The following is a 22,535-nucleotide window of genomic DNA, read 5'->3' on the forward strand; positions in this document are numbered from 1 at the left end:
GTAATGCACATTTTTCTCAGAAACGTTTGTTTTTTATATCTTTAGCTATGTTTTCCTTGTAAAGAAATAAATAAATAAACATAAGATTTGTCAAATGATGGTGTAGTTTCATTAAATATCAGCAGCACATGAAGATGTTATTTTAATGAAATTTGAGGAAAATTTGAAAAGTAGCATTCCAAGACTATCTGCCATGTATCCCACGATTTCAAAATCTTCCGCAGGAAATATCTTACATAACGAAAATTTATATCCTTTTCATTTAACAAAGAAACAAGCACTGTATAAAGGAGATTTTCTAAAATCAGAAAAATCAAAATAAAGATTATTTCAGATTTTTTTTTGCGACGAATCTACATTCAGAAAAATTTGTAATAAACATAATGCACATTCTTATTCGTACGTTGGTGACAATCTCCAGGTTGTTCAAGAATTTAAGCATTTAAGCAAGTTTTAGTATAAACATTTGGATAGAAGTAGTTGACGATTATCTACTTGAACCCGTAGAATTGCCTGCGCGTTTAAATGGTGCTGATTATTTACATTTCTTGCAAAATATTCTACCTGATTTAAATATGATTGAAATATTCGGCGAAACTTATGGTTTCTACATGACAGCTGTCTGGCCAACTTTAGCAGGAATGTACGAGAATTTTTTGATAATAACTACGAAAGCCACTGGATTCAAAGGAGCGTCCAGTTGCTTGGACAGCAAGGTCGCCGGATTTGAATCTTTGAGATTATTGTATTACAGAATATAAAAAAGAGACTAACGGTCTTTACATTGAGCATCTTTTCTTACTATCTACCTTTAATACTTGTTCTTTTGTGTTACTCGTAGTTTTGTTTCATCGTAATAAATACTTTGTTTTTAAAAACCTTCAAATAAAATTTTAAATTATAAAGTTTCAAATTGATTTTTAGCCTCTTTTCCCAAACTTTTTTTACGAATTGTGTGCCGCATTTAATAAAATAAAAGGTCATTTATAAAATTCATTAAGGTACCTATTAATTTACCTTTTATGATGAAAAAACGAAAAATTTTGAAATCTATTTTTCTAGAAAATGGTGTATCCTACATACCTAAAATAAGAGTACCTTTTAGTACACTAATACCTAAAAATTTAATAATGTAGTTTCACAAATGTTTAAAAGTTAAAGACAAAAAATTATGCGTTAAAATAACTGTTAACCTACCCAAAACGGACGTCTATGAACGGTACAAGAAATTCGCAATTATTGGAATCAATTTCACTCTAACGGATAAATATTCGTACTAGTTTTCGTTTTTCTAAATAAAAAGGTTTTAAAGACATTCGAAAAAAACTACTTACAAGGCACCATCTTCAAAGAGCTCTAGCTCCCTTAGGAAGAATTTTCGGACTAGGTGAATTGGGTTAAATCGTCTTAAAATTATGTAAGGAATCTCCTGTTTTCGTTTGTCAGGAGAGTTTCTGGACACCCTGTATTATTATCTATAGATGAATATATTATTTGCAAAACAAAAGTTGCAATGATATGCAAAAAAATATAATTTTAACAAAAATAATTTACATAGTTTAGCAATTTTGCATTTGTTTAAAAAACTGTTTTCAAGGATTTCAACTACACTAAGCGTCATTATAATGACGCTACAAAATTATAATTTTATTGGAAAATTTAAAAAAATAACATTGTAAATTTTTTCTATTAAATAAGTCGTGATTTTTAATATTCTGTATTGCCACTTCTATTTCTAATTACACTTCTCATTTAACTTGGAATTAAATTGACCAAATTATGTATGTTGTCATAAGAAAAAGTTTTCCATTCTTAGATGAGCGCCAACCGAATCTGCTCACGAATTATTGAAGCGGGTATTCTGTTTCTTACTCTGCGTTTCAGTTGGTCAATTCATTTTTGGCACAATGACGGTTTTCAAGTATTGCGTTACTGTTCTGGCTATGTGTGGCCATGCCCTTTCTTAATCTATCAATAAACACGAGATCAGTACGGCCTTCGAATGAAATGCCTACCCAAAATATTACCGAGGCTCCTTCAAAAGTAACACGTGCTCGTGGAACACAAGCAGCATATCGTTTCCAACGTCTTCTCTACGTTTTTATGCGACAGTCTAAGCCATAAAGAACCATCCTGGACTCATCATTAAACACAACATTTTTCCAGTCTTCTGTCGTCCAATGCTCGTGGTCTTTAGCAAACTCAAGTCTGCGTTGTCGATGTGCTTCTGTTAATAAAAGTGGTGTTGCTGGTCAGCAAGGCCTTAGACTGAATTTTTTTAACCTTATTCTCACTGTAGAAGTGCTTAATGTTTACCCGTAAGTACTTTGAAAACGGTTTTGGATTGGTCTAGCCTTAAAGAATCGATTTTGCAAAGAAGTACGTCGCAAAGAACGGCCATCTTTGGCCATCGTTATTCTTTTCGATCCTGGTCGTCGTTCGTGAGGTTTAGTCTCTACGAATCGTTGGTATGTTTTTTGGACCATACAACGACTAACTCCAAGCTGTTTGGCCACTTCTCTGGCCTCATTCCATTATCAATCAAAGTAACAATTTGGACAGATCTAGCAAATCTTTCAGCCATAGTTTTAAATTTAAAAATTGCACAAGTATCCTCTTTAAACAACGTATACTCTTTAAACAACGGTATAACAATGAAGGATTTTTAAAAACAAAACAACGATAATCCAAGAAAAACAACATACAAACAACACGTGCATTCTTCGAAGTTGTAAAACTAATATCAAATCTGCGAACTTATGACCTTTAATTAAATGATAAAATTCTAGATGGTTTCTTTTTAATTACGCGCTGTGTATTTCATAAAAATGTTAAAAACGTGAATTCTAAAAATTTAATGCAGTACAGAAAGCTGGCAGCCTTAACAGCAGGTGAGAAGACCTGGTCTTTTTTGTATTTGTCTTGAATTGTACAAAAAGAAACAGTAGATTCTACACTTTAAAATATTACGATTTAATCCAATTTGCTTTAATAAAATGTTGATATTCAGAAATATACAGGATGTTGAAGTGCAAAGTTAAAATTTTATTTTTCGCTATAACTTTCATGTTTGTAAACATATATGTATAAAAATTTACAACTAAGTACTTTTAAATATGAAAAATTACAATTTGATGCACATTTTGATGTAACTGATAGAGGGCGCTACATATGCCATATATGTGGCATACATTTGGGCTTAACTTTTTTGCTCTTTAAGTTACCTCTATTTGTGTTAAAAAATATTAAAGATACATTATTTTAACAAAAAAAAGGTGTACTTGTTAATAACTTCAAAACTCAATAGTTTTCAAGATAATCGCATTTTACAAATCAGCTGCATAATTCTGATTTAAGGCAAATACTCCAGGCAACGAAGGAAAAATAAACAAAAACATTAATACTTCTGAATTTTGGTATAAAATACCTTTAACTAAAGTTAATATTTAACGAAATATTAAATAAAATAAATATATCACCAGGATAATTAATAATAGGATTTGACAAAATAACAGAATGATAGGATTTTACACCAAACATTTTACGTTTCATGTTAAATTAAAATCATAATCAAAACATTTTGTTTACAAACCAAATTAAAAAATAGTTAAACTAAATAACATAACTTTTTGTCAAAGTAAGTGTTCGATATGTCCACCATTTTCTTTGTTAATTCATTTGTCAATATATTCCATAAAAGATCGTCTCATATTAAATAACATCATTGGTTCTAAAGAAACTACTGCAGGATTTTTATTTCTTCCCATAGTTGGTTGCGAATGTTTCTGATATTCTTATAGACACGTTGTTTTAATGCGCTCCATACACCAAAATCAAGCGGATTAAATTCTGGGCTACGTGGTGGCTATAATGTATAATGGATGAATATATTCTTTTGGCTACATATCCAAATCTTATTGTATATTGTGGAACTACATCTTATTTGTCACAGAGATTAAATAATGTATTAAACTGTGATGAATCTCTTTCATTGGTTACTTATATACACACGGAATAACTTATCGATGACATTACTTATTTATATGATTACGTTACAGCTCACGAGTAACTATTATTACATCTCAAACAAATAGACTATTATGATTTACTAACGAACTAATATTATGCTGAACTAAATTGCCTGTGTATTTACTATATTTATAAACTTATCGGTTATTGGGCCAATGATGATGTTTTTGTAAAAATGCTAAGTCTTTAAGGTTAAATTTGTAGCAAAAGTATTATGAAACAAGATACATATGTGTTATTTAATACCTGTGCTTTAGTTTCTAATTGTCCTAATAAAAATGAATAAACAATTTACGTAATAAATAATAAGTATTCTTTTGGGATTTTTTATTAATTAAATAATTATATTAATATCTCATCACATTGCCAAGGAATATGACTACCACGACCAATTCAACGTTCAGAAAAGCTGTATTTAAGTATGTTCTCACTGTCTTCTCTCTAGACTGTGGTAGTATATCATCTTGCATAAACCACATATTTTGGGTTTCCAGCATTTACAACAGAGAAAAAGTAATATAACGCCAGTATAGAATCTTAAGAAGCGTCTGAATACGGACACGGCACGTAAAGAAGAAAATGAAGAATATTTTCTCCAATAAGACATTTAGCAGCCATAACAAAGCATTTTGTTATGTTACATTATCATCTTTGAGTTGTTTTAATAAGAATAAACTATGAATTATGCATCTACAGATATCCAGTGCTTTACCGCACAAATATCACAACTAAGTTATGCAACTTACTTATAAAATGCAATTATCTCGAAAACGGTTAAATTTTGAGGTTACTAACAAGTATACCTTTTCCCAGTTACATTAAAGTATGTATAAAATTATAATTACTCCAGAAGCATTTAATTTTAAATTTTTGTCCAAAAATATTTACGAACGTAAAAGTTATAGCAAAAAATAAAATTTTAAATTTTCAATTTAACAAACTGTATCTTTCTTAATATCAACATTTTATTAAAGCAAGTTGGCTTTAATCGTAATATTTTTAAGTGCAAAATCTACGGTTTCTGTTTGTACAATTACTTAAGGACCACCCTGTATATAGTAATAATAAACTAGTTGTAGAACTGGAGAGGTGAAGCCGATTTTTAAACTGTAGTGCGCGTGTCGTCCGTTAGGTAGATACAAATAGGGAGCAAACAAATCTAAACATTGTTTAAAATTTCACTTGTTTCCAGTGATAATTATATGAAATTTTGTGTGAGTGAGAGTGAGAGAAACTAACTCTCTTTCGTATTTTGTCCTAGCAGGACTCATCAGAGCCACTGGGCTGCAGCCCTTCTACCCAGTCGCTCTGAAGAGTCCTGCTAGGACAAAATACGTATAAGCGAATTGTAAAGTCACTATACGTGAAAAGAAATCTCAACTGTCTTTTTTATATCTTTATTTACTCGTGATTTGACCCCTAAAAATCATACGAACAAGCTGAATTTTGCCGAGAATATCCATTTTAAGACCCCAAAAAAGATGTAAAAAAGTTTACCACTTTTACCCCAGGGCTTTCTCCAGGGCAAAAAATTTACCACTTTTACCCCAGGGCTTATCCCTAAACCACCCCTCGTTGGGTAAAAAAGCAAAAAAATCGATTTACCAAGAATCTGTACGCTATAGAAAAAAATGTTTTAAATCAAAAATGTAGCTGAGATAATTTTGAAACAAAAAAGTTAATTAGCACTTTTTGGGTAAAATGAAACATTCTTTCAGAAGTAACGCTAAAAGCGACCGGCGAATTTAAATGTCATTTACGCGCGCGAAATCAACGTTAAATAAAATTTGTATCAACTCGACTGTAAAAATCGATATCTTTTGACCAGAGCGTCCTATTCACAAAAATAAAAATGCGTTTTAAAGGTGAAGAGTGCAGTTTTTACTAAACGTTGCGTGATTTTTGCCATGGAGGAAATGCTTCCAAAAAGACGGTTTTGAATACAATAAAAAACAGAAGTTGGGTACTTTTAAAAAACGTACTAGTGTAATTAAAAAAGAGCAGTTTCAAATGTTTTAGTTTGTTTGCAATATGAAAGTTTAAATTCAGCGTTTTTAAGGATATTTCAGATACCTCACATTTGTTTCCAAAACTCAAATTAAAATTTTAGGCTATAGATTTTAAAGAATAGACTCTAGTAGTGGAAACCATAGCAATAAAAACTCCATAGTGGCCGGTCAATGAAAGTGATAAATTGTTTTGATTCCATAAGAATAAAAAAGAACAAAGCAGCAAAAGAATGCAATAAACAAGAGAATAAAAAGAGGAAAGATTGGTTCGACATAGAGTGCCAAAAAGAAATAGAAATAAGAAAATCATTAAGGATGGAAATGATCACGAAAGAAACAACAGAGACAAAGAATAGATATAGGGAGCAAAGACAAAAAGTAAAGAGGATGCTGAGAGAAAAGAAGAGAAAACACATAGAAAATAAGCTAAAAGAAATAGAAGAGAATTACAGAAATAAAAAAATAAAAAACCTATATCAAGGTGCTAGAAATGAAAAAAAAAGGTTTCCAACAAAAACCCATATTCGTTAAAAACAAAGCAGGAAATAATATAAGCGGGGAAGCAGAAATAGCCGAAAGATGGAAAGAGTATTTTGATGAATTACTAAATGGCAATAATAAGTCAAACCAAAGAGAATGTATAGAAACAGAAGCAAGAATCGAACACTTGGAAGACATAGAAGATAATTCACCCAGCAAAGAACAAATCGAGGAAATCATAAAAAATATGAAAAACAACAAATCCCCTGGAAGCGATAACGTAACAGCAGAGATGATGAAATATGATGGAAAACTGCTAAATAATTGGATATACAAGATCATAAAGGAGATATGGATAAAAGAACGAATACCAGAAGATTGGAAGGAAGCCATTATTTGCCCATTACACAAAAAAGGAGACAAAACAGAATGCAGTAATTACAGATGAGTAGCGTTACTAAATACCGTATATAAAATCCTATCAAAATCCATAAAAGATAAGCTAGAAAAATAAGTTGAAAATATAATAGGCGAATATCAGTGCGGATTTAGACGAGGGAGAAGCACAACGGACCAAGTATTCATAATCAGAGAATTACAAGCAGAAAGCTATGAACACAACTTACCAACGATAGCGCTATTCATCGACTTCCAGCAAGCATACGATAGAATAAAAAGGAAGGAATTAAAAGAGACCCTTGAGGAACTGGGAGTTAGCAGAAAGTTGCGTAACATGATACATCTTACTTTAGAGAATACAGAAAACAGAGTCAAAGTAAACAATCATGTATCGGACAAATTTATAGTAAACGAAGGATTAAGGCAGGGCGATCCTTTGTCATCATTACTCTTCAATTTATGCCTAGAAAAAATAATGCGAGAAGCGAAAATCAATAGAGAAGGACTTCTATATCATAAAAGACACCAAGTTTTGGCATTTGCGGATGATATAGTGTTGCTGGCAAGAGGAAAAAAAGAGCTACAGGAGATAGTACAGAGAATAGTAAAAGCAGCAAAGAAAATGGGACTTTACATAAATGAAACTAAAACAAAATGTATGCAGTGGACAGATGATCAGTTCAGGGATGGACAAAAGTTTAAAGTAGAAGTAGAAGAAAGATTATCATACGAATTCGAAATGGTAGAAAGATTTACATACCTAGGTACAATAATATTACGCAAACCTAACATTAAAGAAGAAATACAAGCTAGAATAATGGCAGGCAATAGAAGTGTATATGCTCGTATTGGAATGTTAAAAAGCAAGTTTTTATCAAGAAAGGCAAAAATACAGTTATACAAAACAACTATACAACCAATAGTAACGTACTGCAGTGAGACATGGACAATGACAAAAAATGAACAAAATTTACTGGAGATATGGGAAAGGAAAATCCTGAGGAAGATATATGGAGGAATAATAAGGGACGGTTTATGGATAAGAAGATCAAATGATGAGGTAAAGAAATTATATAATCAACCTAACATAATAGGAGTCATAAAGGCACAGAGACTAAGATGGCGAGGTCACCTAGAAAGGATGCCGAACACGAGAACTCAAAAAAGGGTACTGAACTACACTATAACTTTAAAAACGTGAAAAGGAAGGCCAAAAAATAGATGGAATCAAGAGGTAGAAAAAGATATGGAAGAAATTTGACTAGAAGGCCAGAAAAGAAAAATGAATAACAAGAAGGAATGGAGAAAAATCACATATCGAGCCAGAGAAGATCTCAGTACATAAAGGAAAGCGAAAATGAAGAAAGAACAGACTTTTTAAGCCATGGGTCTCTAAGGCCTTTAGTGATATTGTATATATAAGAATAAAAAAGATACAAAATCACGCCACGTTTATTTATTTAACACCTTTATAAAAATTCAGCTCATTTACGGCAAAATAACAAAAATTGCATACGAAAGCTACTTTCTTCACCTTCAAAATGCATCTTGAATTTTGTTAATAGGTCGCTATTATCAAAATGTATCGAATTTTTACCGTCGAGCTGATACACATTTTATTGAACATTGATTTCATGCGTGTAACTGATATTCAAATCACCGATCACTTCAAGCGTTGTTTCTGAGAAAACGGTTTATTCTACAAAAAAGTGCTAATAAACTTTTTTGTTTGAAATTATCTCAGCTACATTTTTTATTGGAAATATTTTTTACCGGGGGTAAAAGTGGTAAATTATTTTGCATCTTTCTGAGATCCTAAAATTAATATTCTTGGCAAAATTCAGCTTGTTCGTATGATTTTTAGAGGTTCAGTGACATTTTCGTCTGTAACGATTGGACTATATTTTGAGTATAAGAATCCAATTTATCAAACGTTATTGCATAGATGAACTAATATGTCATGGAATGCAATTTTAGATTCCCTTGTCATTCCATTCATCGCCTGGTTGCTTTGAAAATTGTAAAAGGCACAAATTTAGCCAGAAATCTGAAATTTGGATTCCAACACCTAGAAATTTTCATAGTTCTACTTTCTGAGAATTTAATGTTTATTTTTTACAAAATAGCAAAAATGGTGGTAGGTACAAAAAATGAGGTTTTTTAAATTTTTTTAACAACTTACAGCATTTATATTCCTCCTAAAAAAACTTTACCAAATATGACCAAAATATGTGCTAAATTTGATGAGGATTAATTAAGTAGTTTTTGCATAATAATTCTGCTATCCAAGGTCCGCAAAAAATAGCAAATCATGCTAAGCCCAAACTAAACAGTCATACTCGATTTTCTTTGCATTTACTTGACTTTACTCTTCTTTTATTGTTGGTTGGATTTCTTATGTTTTTATGGAATATGTATTTATTATTTATAAATAACTGTTTTTTCTTGTAAAATTTATGTTTCTTATTTAAAAACACCTAACAAAAACTACTAGAGTGGTGATTTGCGAACCGGAACGGATTACTGGCATTTCAATTAATTTCAATGGAAAAAATTGGTTTGAGATACGAGGAATTTGACACACAAGTAAGGTTACGAAACAAATTAGACTCGTATGTAGAGGTACCACTGTATCTTTATTCGAAGTAAAACGAAGATTCTTCAAAAATTGTTGCAAAAGTATTAAATATTTTATTCAGATTTTTCAAAGTAGGTTAAAAAATGAAAAATATTTTACGTATAAATTCTCTGATTTTTCTTGTTCAAAACAACTGTAACATATGTACATAGTTTAGTAAAATGTACCTCTAGAACTATATAAATCGATCGTAATGGGAACAAATCTATTTACCTGGCATGTCGTCTCTAGTGGAATACCTTGACCTGGGACTGGTGATATTGATTGGAAGCATATTTTTCAACCAAATTATTTTCGGCGGGGGATTTCCCGACGCTTCGCACTTCAGGACGGTGTTATGGCCGATTTCCACGACTTTGTTTGTCGCCGGTGATTGCGTGATTTGGGGAAATCCTGGCGGGAGTTTGTCGACTGAAACAAAATCAAATGTTAGCGAAGCCGTACAAAGCCTGCACAAACTATTGGAACAAGTGTGAAAAACGTTTGAAGGGGAAATTCCATTAAACGTTTAATCGAATTTTAAATGGTGACTATTCTAAATGATAAATATATTACGCCCAAGTCTAACATTTTAGAATATTTATTGCAACAATATAAACTCAATACATCTGTGGCTAGAAGGCAAAAGGGGATAACTATCATTTGGAAGTTTTTCAGTACAGACATTTTTAGTTCATATGGTCTTTTTGTTACCTTATAGATGTAATATTAGTAACGTTTGTATATTTCTAGATCCGACTTACATTCTGTTAGATATATTTAAGTGTTTTTTCTTAAATTAATATCTATGTGTCCAATATTTTGATAAATTAAAAAAAATATTTTAGGATATTTATTATTTTTAATTATTTCAAGAAAGCATAAGGAGATAAGTCAAGTTATAGTTGAAATGAACATAAAATCATCTTGGTAAAGGGGGTTATGTAGATTTATACCCTTATGCTCGGTAGTAACTTGGTTAACATTATATGTGCACTGTAGTGTTAACTGCAGTTATTTCTACTTACAAAGGGCAACCACAATAAAGCAAAGAAAATATTTTGTTCTGGATATAGCATTGACAGAACAAGAAATAAAACGTAAATTTTTTCAAAAAGTTTATTAAACATGGCGGTTTCTATAGCAATCTGATGATACGTTTACAAATTAACAATTGATCAAGATGATACTTAGAAAGAGAATTAAAGGCGCATCCTAAACACAAAATAAAAACATATATTCTATATAATACGAACAGAATAGCTTTCGCAGGAAGAAAAAAAAATTTTGATGAACACAAATATTTTTCGGAAGCTGTTTCTTTAAAATAATAAACTACACAAATATTTGTTTTAGAATATTTTATTAAAAATCGTCATCACTAAAATAATTATCTATGTCTGGATCTGTGTCAGCAGTATTATCCAGATCTTGTGAATTTCGAGGGATTTGGGCAAGTCCACGATAACATTCTTTTGCACTCTCATCAACTAACATAATAAGCTCTGAAAGATCGCTTACTTTTTTTTCACTTATTTGTCTTGGCTTATCATACAAATTATCTAAAGTAATGTTCTTGATATCGATGAGTGTATCTTTTTTTTTTTGTCTTCTAAAATTTATTTCTTGAAATGGCTGATATTCCTGAAGCGATGTTTTAAAATTAATAATGCCAAATTGCTTGGTGTATCTTAGCCATTTCATATTTCTCCAGCAAATTTCAGTCTTATTGCCTCTCTTCTTTCTCTTTATTAACATTCCTTTTAGCAGAAAGCATTTCAGAAGGTAAATTAGCAAAACTCTTAAGTAAACAAGAAGCAATTTCGTTGGCACGTAAAACACGGTATTAGTATGTAAGTAAGGAATAGGAAAAACCTGTTGTCAAAATACAAATATTTTTTGACTTTTTCTGTTTATACATTTTAATTTGTCTAATCTCTTTGATTCGTAAGCAGTTTCAAATTCTATATGATGATCTGCTAATAAATTCTCATATTTTTCCTTGCATCAACTGTCTTACTGATATTAATATGATTCTGAAAAATATCACAATTGTTACAGGTATCGTTGCTTGGTTTTTTAAACTTTAAGCCTAATTTATCGATTGTTTGAGAGTAAACTTTATAAGAAACCGGTCCAGATGTTATGTCCTGGGTCTACATTTGATACATCTTAGCTTTTGTTAATTCTGCTACTAGATACTTTTTACTAGTATGTTTTCGTGAGTAGTGAGACTCATAGGCAGGAAATTTTGATATGTGGCTATAGACGAGTTCCAATCTAGATTCGGAAATTTTGTTTTTTGGTTCATGCCTGCCTCTGCTATCAGCCATAGGAATACCACAGTTGGATGACATTTTCTTTTTTGTAACAGTTTCTATAAATTTATTACTTTTGTCAAAAATAGCACAAAAACATACCTTGCAGCATTGGATTCTTCCTCCTTGGATTTCTATAAAATATGTAAAACACTTTTCCCTATATTTTTTGAAGGTTTATCAGTATCACTTCTGTTAGTAGTAATCTTCTTGTCAGAAATTTGAATTAATGAGGCAATACAACTTACCCTTCTACCGGAGTTGCCCATTCTCCAGTAATTTTGAAACAGAGATAATCTATGTTCACCAAATATTTTTTTTTACACTTTCTTTTACAATCTCGCAGTGACCGTGACTGCCTAGCTTTATTGCGTTTCCTTTGTCTGTTTCATATCCTTTACCCGTATTTCGTAAAACCTGTCTATTTTTTCTTTTTCCTACTTTTCGTTTCAATATTGTGTGCATTGGTTGGTAATGTTCTTCATTGTTTTCAAAATTTGGTTCATCTGAGCCATTTTTCTCCTGTTCGGTGTCAGAATCACTATGATCGTCTTCTTGAATGTGATCATAGGCCTGGTCTTTTACGCTGTCGTCTGAGTCAAAATCTTGCTGTATATTTTCTTTTACTAAAAAAAAGTATGGAATGTAGTGATCAATAATCAACAATTATACCACACGTGGAGGAATAATAATTGTTATTTCGAGTTGCCATCGTAGTGAACGTTCCTTGATAAAATTTGCGTGTGCTCTCTTCACAATCTAGACAAGTACTGACAAGAAACTGATACGAATATGATTTGCGTGGACACCGCATTCTTGCAAAAAGGGATAACTTTGTATATCCTAGCAATACTTTCATATATATTTCTTCTATCACATTCCGGCAAAAGGGGTTATCTTGATTTAATCCCTTTTACTAGCACACATTTCGAATAATTCTCAAGTTAACATGACTTAAATCGTTTTGCTTCTCAGTTAATTTCATAATGTTAGAAAATATGTGCACATATACCATTTTACTAGTAATTACTATTTTGCTCTCCAGAAGATATCTTGAGTTAAATCCTTAAAACAGTCGTAACGATTAAATTGTAGCTAAGTTACCCCTTTTTGATCAATAATAATATTTTAATTAGTAAACTTTCACTTAACTCTCTTTACCAAGATTGTGCAGAATCAAAAATGCTGTCGAATGGTATACATAACACTATTTCGCAAAAAATCGACTTATCCCCTTTTGCCTTCCAGCCACAGACATATATAGTACCTTCGCCATTTTTTTACATCTATTATGTAGGAATTACTTTTTATATTACGTCCTTTTTCTACCCACAGATCCTAAAACGATAAATTCAAGCCACTTATTCGTCATTAATACAGTATAATTATAAAGAAAACAACGTTATAAAAGACACTGATTGATACTGTGGATTTGAACTTTTGACATTGTGAAAATGGCAAGCGTTATTGTTTAAAACTAGTTTTCATATTATTTAAATTTTAAATTTATTTTGGTAGTAGTTTTAAAGTTAAAATTTGTTTCATAAATGAATATTATTACTACTAACCATTAGCGTAACTTAACGGTCGATTGTGTGTAATAAGTGCATGTTATAAGCGGCTAACAAGCATAATACCCTAAGCTCTAATTATTATTTTTATTTCTAATTAATTTGATATATTATGCTAATTTTCGCATCGATGATATATGTTTGACATAAAATTATTGATATAATTCGTATGAATTAAATGATATCGACAGATACAGTATATTTATTATTATCTAATTCCCAAATAGATGTACATATTATATGTGCATTACATATTTTACACGTTGTGATTATTTAAAACAAATACTTGAAATTTTGCATAATTTTATAAACGATTTTATAAAGTAAATTTAACCAATATGTTTAATATAGCGTTCAATATTGATGTGAAAAATAGTTAAGAATAAACAGAAATATCTCTTTATATTTACAATACCAGATTGTAACATCATGTATAAGCATTTTTATCTTAATAAATGTCAGTTTAACTAATATTTTTAAAGCAAACGCGAACTATTACAAAAATTTAAACGGATGATTCGATAATGTTATTAATCGGATGACATTTATGACTTTTATTAAATTTTGACAATCCTTATGAATCGAATTTGTAGTCCCTTTTTTATCTCTCAGTTCATGTCTATATTTTGTTAGGTATTTTTTATCTAGCTTTTAATTTAAACGAGAGTAGTGAATAGATTTCAAGAACTACTATTCTATGACGCTACCCGTGACAACGCCATCTTGTGGTGTTAGTTCCGTGAAACAAGCCTCAGCATTTTACCACAGAATACACCACCCAATGTGATTTTACTATAGAGAAAAAGTAATACAATGACAGTATTCGCTCCGTGCGTAACATGTGCGTAACCATAGTAGGGGGATCTTGAAACGATGCCAGCGTGCGTAGCGGCGAAATATTACAAAATTGGACCTATCTTTTTACGCATAAATTTGATCAAAAATGGGTGCAAATACATGTTGCGTATTTAATTGTGCTAATAATAGCAAAAATAGTAAGTGTAGTTTTTATAGGTTTCCAAAGATTACATATAAATTAGAGAAAAGAAAAATATGGATTCGTGCTATTAATATGAAAAAGTAAATATCACATAATTTCATTTTTATGCAATTAAAGTGGGAAACATTTAAATAATATTTCATTAGGTTTCAAGCTAACTGTAGCTTGCCTGATGACTTTATCTTTTATATTCACTCAAATTGGGAGGTCCAAAGCTGTCAGATGAAGGCGGTAGGTGTCGCGTCAGTCACGCATGGAGCGAATAGGAAATGAGTCAACACTCACAATATTGAGTAGTTTTTATTTAATAAAGCTTTAATAAGGCCCCAGTACGTTATTCTTATTTGTATTAAAAACTACATACTACTTTGTACTAAAACAACATAAAAACAAGCAATAAACAACTAAAAAACACTAAATGACATAATAATACCAAATTGAGTGAGCAACTATTACATTATTTGAGAGTAAGATTGACAAACCAAGTATTGTATTGGGACATTAGTACCATTGGGTGTCACCAATCTGATGGAAACTGCACTAAATAGTCAGCCAGCTATTAGTATAGGGTTTATTAGAGGAAAATTGTGTTAGTTGAAATACATTTGATTTAAATTTTAATTTGCGATGAAACAAATACTACTTACATATCAGATACAGGAAAGCTTTGTATACTAAAGTACTCCTGAAAATCACCTTTCCCCTTTAGGAAAACCTTCACTCGTACTTCTGAATTTAAAACCTTATTATATGTATGTTGTTATGGATATTTAGCAAGATGTTATTCTTCTTCTTCTTCTTCTCGTGCCACTCCTATCGGAGATTGGAAATCATCATGGCCACTGCGACTTTGTTAGCAGCGCGCCTAAAAAGTTCAATCGAACTACACCCGAACCATTCACGTAGATTACGAAGCCACGATATTTTTCTTCTTCCCACACTTCTTTTGCCCTTAAGAATGTTATTCTTATTTTATATATAATTTGATGTCTCCAGCTGTTGTGTCAGGGTGTATAGATAATTTAAATAAAAAATTTTTTGGACGGCACAAACCTTAAAACACAAACGCAATATATTAAAATTGGAACAGCCTTTCTGTTGTCATATAATTGAGGTTATGTTATCAGTTCTCCCACCACGAGAGGCTAATTACCAACTTGCATTCCATCTTCTCATTGGACAACTGGATGACATTTTTGACACCAGTTATTGAGGTTAGGTAATCAGCATATTACATCTTTTCATTCGACGATTTTGTCACGTAACCTATTAAAGTTATGTTTAAATTGTTTACAGATTGTTCAGGAAAAAATATATGAACAATAATTGTATTTCCTTGAGTTATAGAAATAGCAGGTCGCTGGTTAGATTCTGCATGATGAGAAAGCAATACATTAAATTGAGACATACAGTCGTGTATAATAGGTATAAGACGGACAGATCAATAAAAGTACCAAATTAAAAATGTTAATTTCAAAAAAAACATGGTTTAATCCAATAAGGAAAGATGTCACTAGCGTTTACGTGTTTACTTGCGTTAATATACCGGGCTGAAGTATTGAATAAATATTGGTCTGATGAGATGTGTATTGATGGTACTCAATGGTCATAACATTGTTAATTTTACAGGATATAAGACAAGGTTCCCCACTTTGTTTAATAAGCAATCGCTCCTATCAAGCGTATTTTTTTAAATATTTTTTAAAATTAAAATTTTAAAAATTAAAAAAAAAAAAAAAAAAAAAAAAAAATAAAAAAAAAAAAATTAAAAAAAAAATTAAAAAAAAAAAAATTAAAAAAAAAAAAATAAAAAAAAAAAAAATTAATATATGGTATACAGCCAAATACAGGAACTTTGTTTCCTTGTGGATTTTTTAAATAATTAACGAGAAATGTCTTATAAAGTCATTTTTTTTTAGATGTATTTGATTACCCAATACAGGGGCCATCTTCATCAACAGCTACCCCAATTGGCAAGAGATTATTTTATAAGAAAGCTGAGTCACTCTATATGTTTTTTTTTAGATCCATGCTATTTTCCACTACAATCTATAATGCATCTCCAAAGTAGAGAACAAGTTTTATTGGAGAGTACCAACCAAAGTATGTACTACCAAAAATTATTTGTAGAAGTATAAAGACTAACTGTTTATTTTGATTAGAGTTTTGATCCAGCCGTTAAACATTGAAGTGGAGAAAATTGCAGAAGAAGGTACAAATATTTTATTCTAATGAACTATTTTAAAATTTCTTTGACTTTGTCTAAAGACATTTGACAATGTTAACATGAAATTCTTATCTTACAGGAACAACTTGACAAACTCCAGCTAAAACTAAAAAGAAGGTTTGTCTTGTCAAATATAAAGGAGGCAGAGGAAGTTTGGGGTAGGAGCCAATCTGAAATCGCAGAAGAAATAAAGGCAAGAAGTTAAGTGAAGAAGGTAAGTGAAAGGCAATCAATAAGGGCAGAGTTGAAATAAATTGAAATATATATATATATATATATATATATATATATATATATATATATATATATATATATATATATATATATATATATATATATATATAGTTATTTAATATATACAGAGTGGCTCAAAAGTCTGGAAACGAACAATTATCTCGTAAATTGCAAATCATAATTGTACAAAATTATAGGTACGCCTATTTTAGGATACGGAGATTCCATATTTAATATTTTCAATGTTGCCAGATTGGTCGTTTCTTTTATATTATTAGTAATTTGGTTTTTCAAATTCATCATCCGGTATATTGAGTCATTATTAGAATCTCCTATTCAATACGAGTTTAACCATATGTAACACTTATGATTTTATGTAGTCTGGAAGGTCTTAAATACATAAAACAGAAGTCTGACAACGCCTAATTTTCTCAATAAATTTTTTAATACTAACTATTTTCAACTACACTAAAACGTAACAATTGATAGATTACAACATTTTTTTAACATAATGGTTACTTTATCAAGTATTCAAAATGTGCTCCATTTGTGAGTTGACAGTACCCTAATCGATGGTAGAATGCGTCTACCACATTTCTCCATGATTGTCTAGAAATTATTCGAGATTCATCGATAATTTGTTGCCTTAGTTCTGCAAGACTCGCTGGTTTAGTTTTGTAAACTGAATTTTTCAAGTATCTCCAATAAAAATAATCTTTAGGATTGAAATCAGGTGAACGTGGAGGCCATTCAATTCTACCTCGTCTACCAATCCATCCTCCGGGAAATATCTCATCTAAATAATGCCGAAAATTTACACCAAAATGAGCTGAAGCTTTATCTTGCTGAAACCATATCTGATTAAAATTGGCCCCAAACAAGTTTCTCAGTGTAAGTACAATTTTATTTCTAAGTAACATTTCGTAACTATCTGACGTTAAATTTCCTTCAATAAAAAATGGTCCAATTAACTATACTATACCTGACCATACATTTAATTTTTGTGGTCTTTGAGTATAGATTTTTTCCTAAAAACTGTTGTCATTTTTCTTCTCGTGTCTGGTGCTGGAAAATCTTTAATTGATATTAAATTGTCATAAAGTGGGCGAACTGAATTGTTTCCCACAATATATCCCAATTATTTTAACTTTTCTCTCGCAAAATTACATTTTTAGCCTAAATCCCTCTTCGAGAATTGCTGTCTTCCAGTCTTTCTATATGATCTAAATGTTCTTCAAATGATAATGAAAATATTTAAATGTCGTCTATGTAGTTTATACATGTAACATTTTTTCAAATATTGCCGGGGATGTTTTTAGTCCAAAAGGTAAGTATTTTTATTCCCAATGACCATTTTGTTTAACGAAGGCTGTCTTATATTTATCTTTTATCCGAACTGGAATGCACCAAAAAGCAGAATTTATGTCTAAAGTAGTAAAGAATCTAGCATTCCTTTTTTTTGGCTAACATCTCGTTACCAAATGTCCAACATTTTTTGGACAGGCGATGGTCTGTTTTTCTCTGTACATATCCGTACCAATTAAGCTGTTTTTGCTGTATTTCTTCTATGATGGTGGATTTTCTGTCCATACTTTGTCTTATTCTTTCATTCGTTACGTGCATATATTATTATTAAGATTAAATATAGCTATTAAGCGTTTTTAAAAATATAGCTATTACTTTTTCTGTTTAGAGATAGTTTTTGCCCAGAGTACTGAAATCAGTGCGCCTACTATCTTACTCCCTTATACAATTCCTTTTTCGATATGTTTCAGTGCGTCCGTTTCTTTCCATCTTTTCCCTCATATATATATATATATATATATATATATATATATATATATATACATATATATATATATATATATATATATATATATATATATATATATATATATGTATATATATATATATATATATAAAACAAATGGAAAAGGATAATGCGAGTGAATATTAAAAGTAAAATGTAATGGAATGTCTCGCAAAACAGAAAACCAAAACAGAAGGCAACCATATATACGTATTTATGACTATTGGTCGTCTTTAGTACGATGCAGCCAAGTTAGAAAAGGAGCATGTTAATTTGGAAAAGGATCACTACAGGAGCAATGCGACCAATTTGTGGCATTAAAGTTAGAAGACCCTGATTTCCCTGGTTTCCAGGGTAACAACTAACAATAACCACGGAGGAAGCTACAGCTACCTGGGAAAAGGAATGCCAAACGTTGAAACGTTTAAAACAAATGGAAAAGTATAATGTGAGGGAATAATAAAAGTAAAATGTAATGGCATGTCTCGCAAAACAGAAAACCAAAAAAGGTATATCGATGGAAGGCAACTGTATATACGTATTTCTGACTATTGGTCGTCTTCAATACGGTGCAGCTAAGTTCGATATACTTTTTTGGCTGATCGTCCATGAAATAAAGCGTACATAAAATTGTTTCCTCGTTTAATGGTATATCCACTTCAAAGCACGATCTTCATTTCTTCAGTGCCTTATTCAGGTAGACTTTGAAGAGTGTTGGAGATTAAGGTTGTAGAGAATTAATTTTTAACCTTTATTTTTATTCTGATATTATTGTAAAATCGTTTTACTGCTTTCATAGATTCCCTATCAAGTGTAATATTAAAACATGAACTTTTCAGTATTTACTTGCCATAATCTAAGCGATAATGTATTATCAGCTTTCATCAGGTCCACAAATAATAGTTGATTTGGTCTATCCCTAGCCATTCTATTCTCTTTTAGTTGGGTAAAATGTAGATCCCGTCGATGCAAGATCGTCGAACGAAATCCTGTTTGCAGTTTTAGCTCAAGTGGTTCATATCCGTTTCGACTATGCTTTTATGTATAATCTACTACATACTTAGATATAAAAAGGCTCCAGCAGAATAAAGGCAATAAAAGTGGTATTATAGTAAAAGGAGCCTATTAAAAATGCATTTTTTAAACAGAATTTTTAGTTTTGATGAATATTTCGAAAAATTTATTTTCTGTTCATCACAGGGTTATTCGTCGTATTCTGATATTATTAAGTAAAGTTTGTGAAAAAAATACTAACTTTATTTTAATTAAACAATTTTTATCTTGCTTCGTTTATCCATTTATAATTAACCATTTTTAGCACTAATCCAAGTTAAATTGCAAGCATACATAATAATAACATTAATTAACCCGGCAATATTGTAATAATCTACATATGTAATCCTTCCTTATAACCAAACATAGCATTCAAACAAACTATTACTACCCTTGATTCTCTGTAAGATGCTTGAATCATGGGCTTTCTCTTCGATTCTCCTTAAACACAATGGAAAATCACTTAAGGAACCACAGCCCAATCCTCTTTTCATATATGTGACTATTAATAATGTCGTACAGTCAAGATATATTTCTAGACCGTATTATAGTATGGTCGTATAACGACAAAAAGCGTATCGCTTAAGTGAATATCACACTTTAACCATATCCATTTGTTTAGTTTTTTTCTTAATACTATCTTCTTTCTTTTAACAAAGGCAAACGCAATTTTTTATAATAAAGTTTTATTGAAATCGCTAAAAATAAGTGTCTATAGCGAATATTGCCGCCTATTGCACGAATAATTTACTAACATACCTAAAATATGACAATTTATGATATTTTGGTCTATTTATTTTTGTATTTGAATCAGTATTTAAGTTTGAGTTTTGTTCTTTTTGTAATCTCCTTCCAGATTTAGTGTAACTTTTAAATTCCGTACTATACACTTTTTTAGACAATTTCTCACAACTTGAGTAGTTTAAAACATTACCTGTTGATATGAAATGTACCGTGTATACTTTTGAGCTTTAACGTTTTCATTTAAGCCAGCAATTTTTACTTGGGTAGGAAAAGAAATACTTCCCCAGATTGTCTCAGTTAATCGTACTTAAGAAATTTTATTAAAAAGATTTTTCCAAGCTAGTCGATCTGCTCCAAGAGCCGTGACATATTTTTTCGTGGTGAAGGAGCTCTAAAGTGATCAATACTTTTCTAAAGTGGGCGCAACCGAGTAGAAGTAAAAACCGCTTTACTCCAGGTTTAAGACACCCATGTTTTATTAGCCTCAATCTGAGTTGCTATGTGTACAATAACTATCGTTTTATACGATAATTTTAACGTTATCTGCAACGTATGATAGTACGTATACTATATTAATAAAATATACGATAATTTCAGTTAATTTTCAGTTCAATTATTGTGGAAACTCTACTCTTGGAATGAGTTTTACCAAAATTTATGGAGTCAAACACATTTTTCCAAAACGATAAAGTAGTTATCACAAATTTGCACAACAAAATGATCACCATGTAAAATGATATAACTTTAACTCATTTAAATGTAAGTTGTTAAAGACAATTTTTTTTATAAAGACGAAGGGCATGAACTGCTTTGTAACAGACACTTTGTATGGCAATATGCATTTATCCCAATCAGTTTGTTTTCAAAAAAGTTATGTCAATTTTACAGCGTCGGAAATATTGGGTAAAACTTAAAATATATAAATGTGACACTAATATGGCTATTAGAAAAAGGGGTGAAAATTAAGAGCTGTATGTATGTAAAAAAAATAATTTTTTTTAATAAAAAAAATTACGTGTAAACCACTCTTATCCTTTAGGGGTATGAAAAACCGATTCTTAGACCTACAGTAAACACATGTAAAATTTCAAAAATATCGGTCCAGGCGTTTCGGAGAAGGAAGGTTTCACATGGCAACAACATGCGGTGTAACAAAGTGGACACTGCCAACTTCAGCGATCGAACGGGAACCGGTATATTCAGTGTAGTATGGCTATTCCCCAGTTTATCAATACTCATATTTATTTTGTTAATCCTACCTTTTTTTTAGTCATAGTATGACTAATCTTTTAATTATCTTGTAATTTAGAATGACAGAAAAAATGTCTTTCTGTACAATTTTTTGAAAATTATCATTTACACAAACCTTTTTATGATAATAATAGGCACATCAAAAAAAAAAAAAAATTATTTAATTTGGTGCAGTCGTTTAGAAGTGATGCTGGTGCAAACATTTCAGCGACTCATTTTTATTAATATGGATTTAAATTCATTACAATGTAATGTTATCTGAAACCATTGATTTTGTTATACCAGAGATAATATATTACATAAAAAACCTAATGCTATAAAACGATATAGCTAAAAAGTTTTTTAATTTTAAATTTATATTTTATTTGTCCAACTAGACAGAATGGTAGGTAATTTTTTTCCATAAAAAACACTTCTTGTTGGCAAAAAAAGTTGGGAACTATACAATGTTCTTCACCAGCGTTTCTCAACCTTTTACCAGTTGCCACCCAATTTTATATAATTATTTTCACCGCGCCCCCCTCATACAATAAAAATATATGAATCCAGGACCGATTTTCAGGGGGGTGGGGGGTTATGGTACATGAACTTTTTGTTTTTAAGGCACTTTTCACATACTTGAGTGCCATAAAGACAATCAAACCTTATCGTTATTAAAGTATATTTATTTGTCAAATTTTTTAGCCAGTCTCTCTGGATCCGCCCTTGCACTAAACTTACAGTAAAACCTTAATTACCAAATTACCGAGAATAAGTAAATTTATTGATATGTGGCAACACCAATCTAGAACCG

General features: G+C 30.8%; 1 protein-coding gene across 5 annotated transcripts in view; it reads right to left on the bottom strand.

The window, feature by feature from the left end:
• The window catches only part of Lar (tyrosine-protein phosphatase Lar), a 1,676,858-nt gene that overhangs the window by 323,921 nt on the left and 1,330,402 nt on the right, over positions 1-22,535 (bottom strand). For all 5 annotated transcript variants that reach the window (XM_072529515.1, XM_072529513.1, XM_072529514.1 and 2 more), the window contains exon 5: positions 9,769-9,966. In XM_072529515.1, coding sequence (XP_072385616.1) covers positions 9,769-9,966 — 198 coding nt within the window. The remainder of the gene's footprint in view (positions 1-9,768; positions 9,967-22,535) is intronic.

The sequence above is a fragment of the Diabrotica undecimpunctata genome, chromosome 4 (assembly GCF_040954645.1).
Source record: "Diabrotica undecimpunctata isolate CICGRU chromosome 4, icDiaUnde3, whole genome shotgun sequence".
NCBI lineage: Eukaryota > Metazoa > Arthropoda > Insecta > Coleoptera > Chrysomelidae > Diabrotica > Diabrotica undecimpunctata.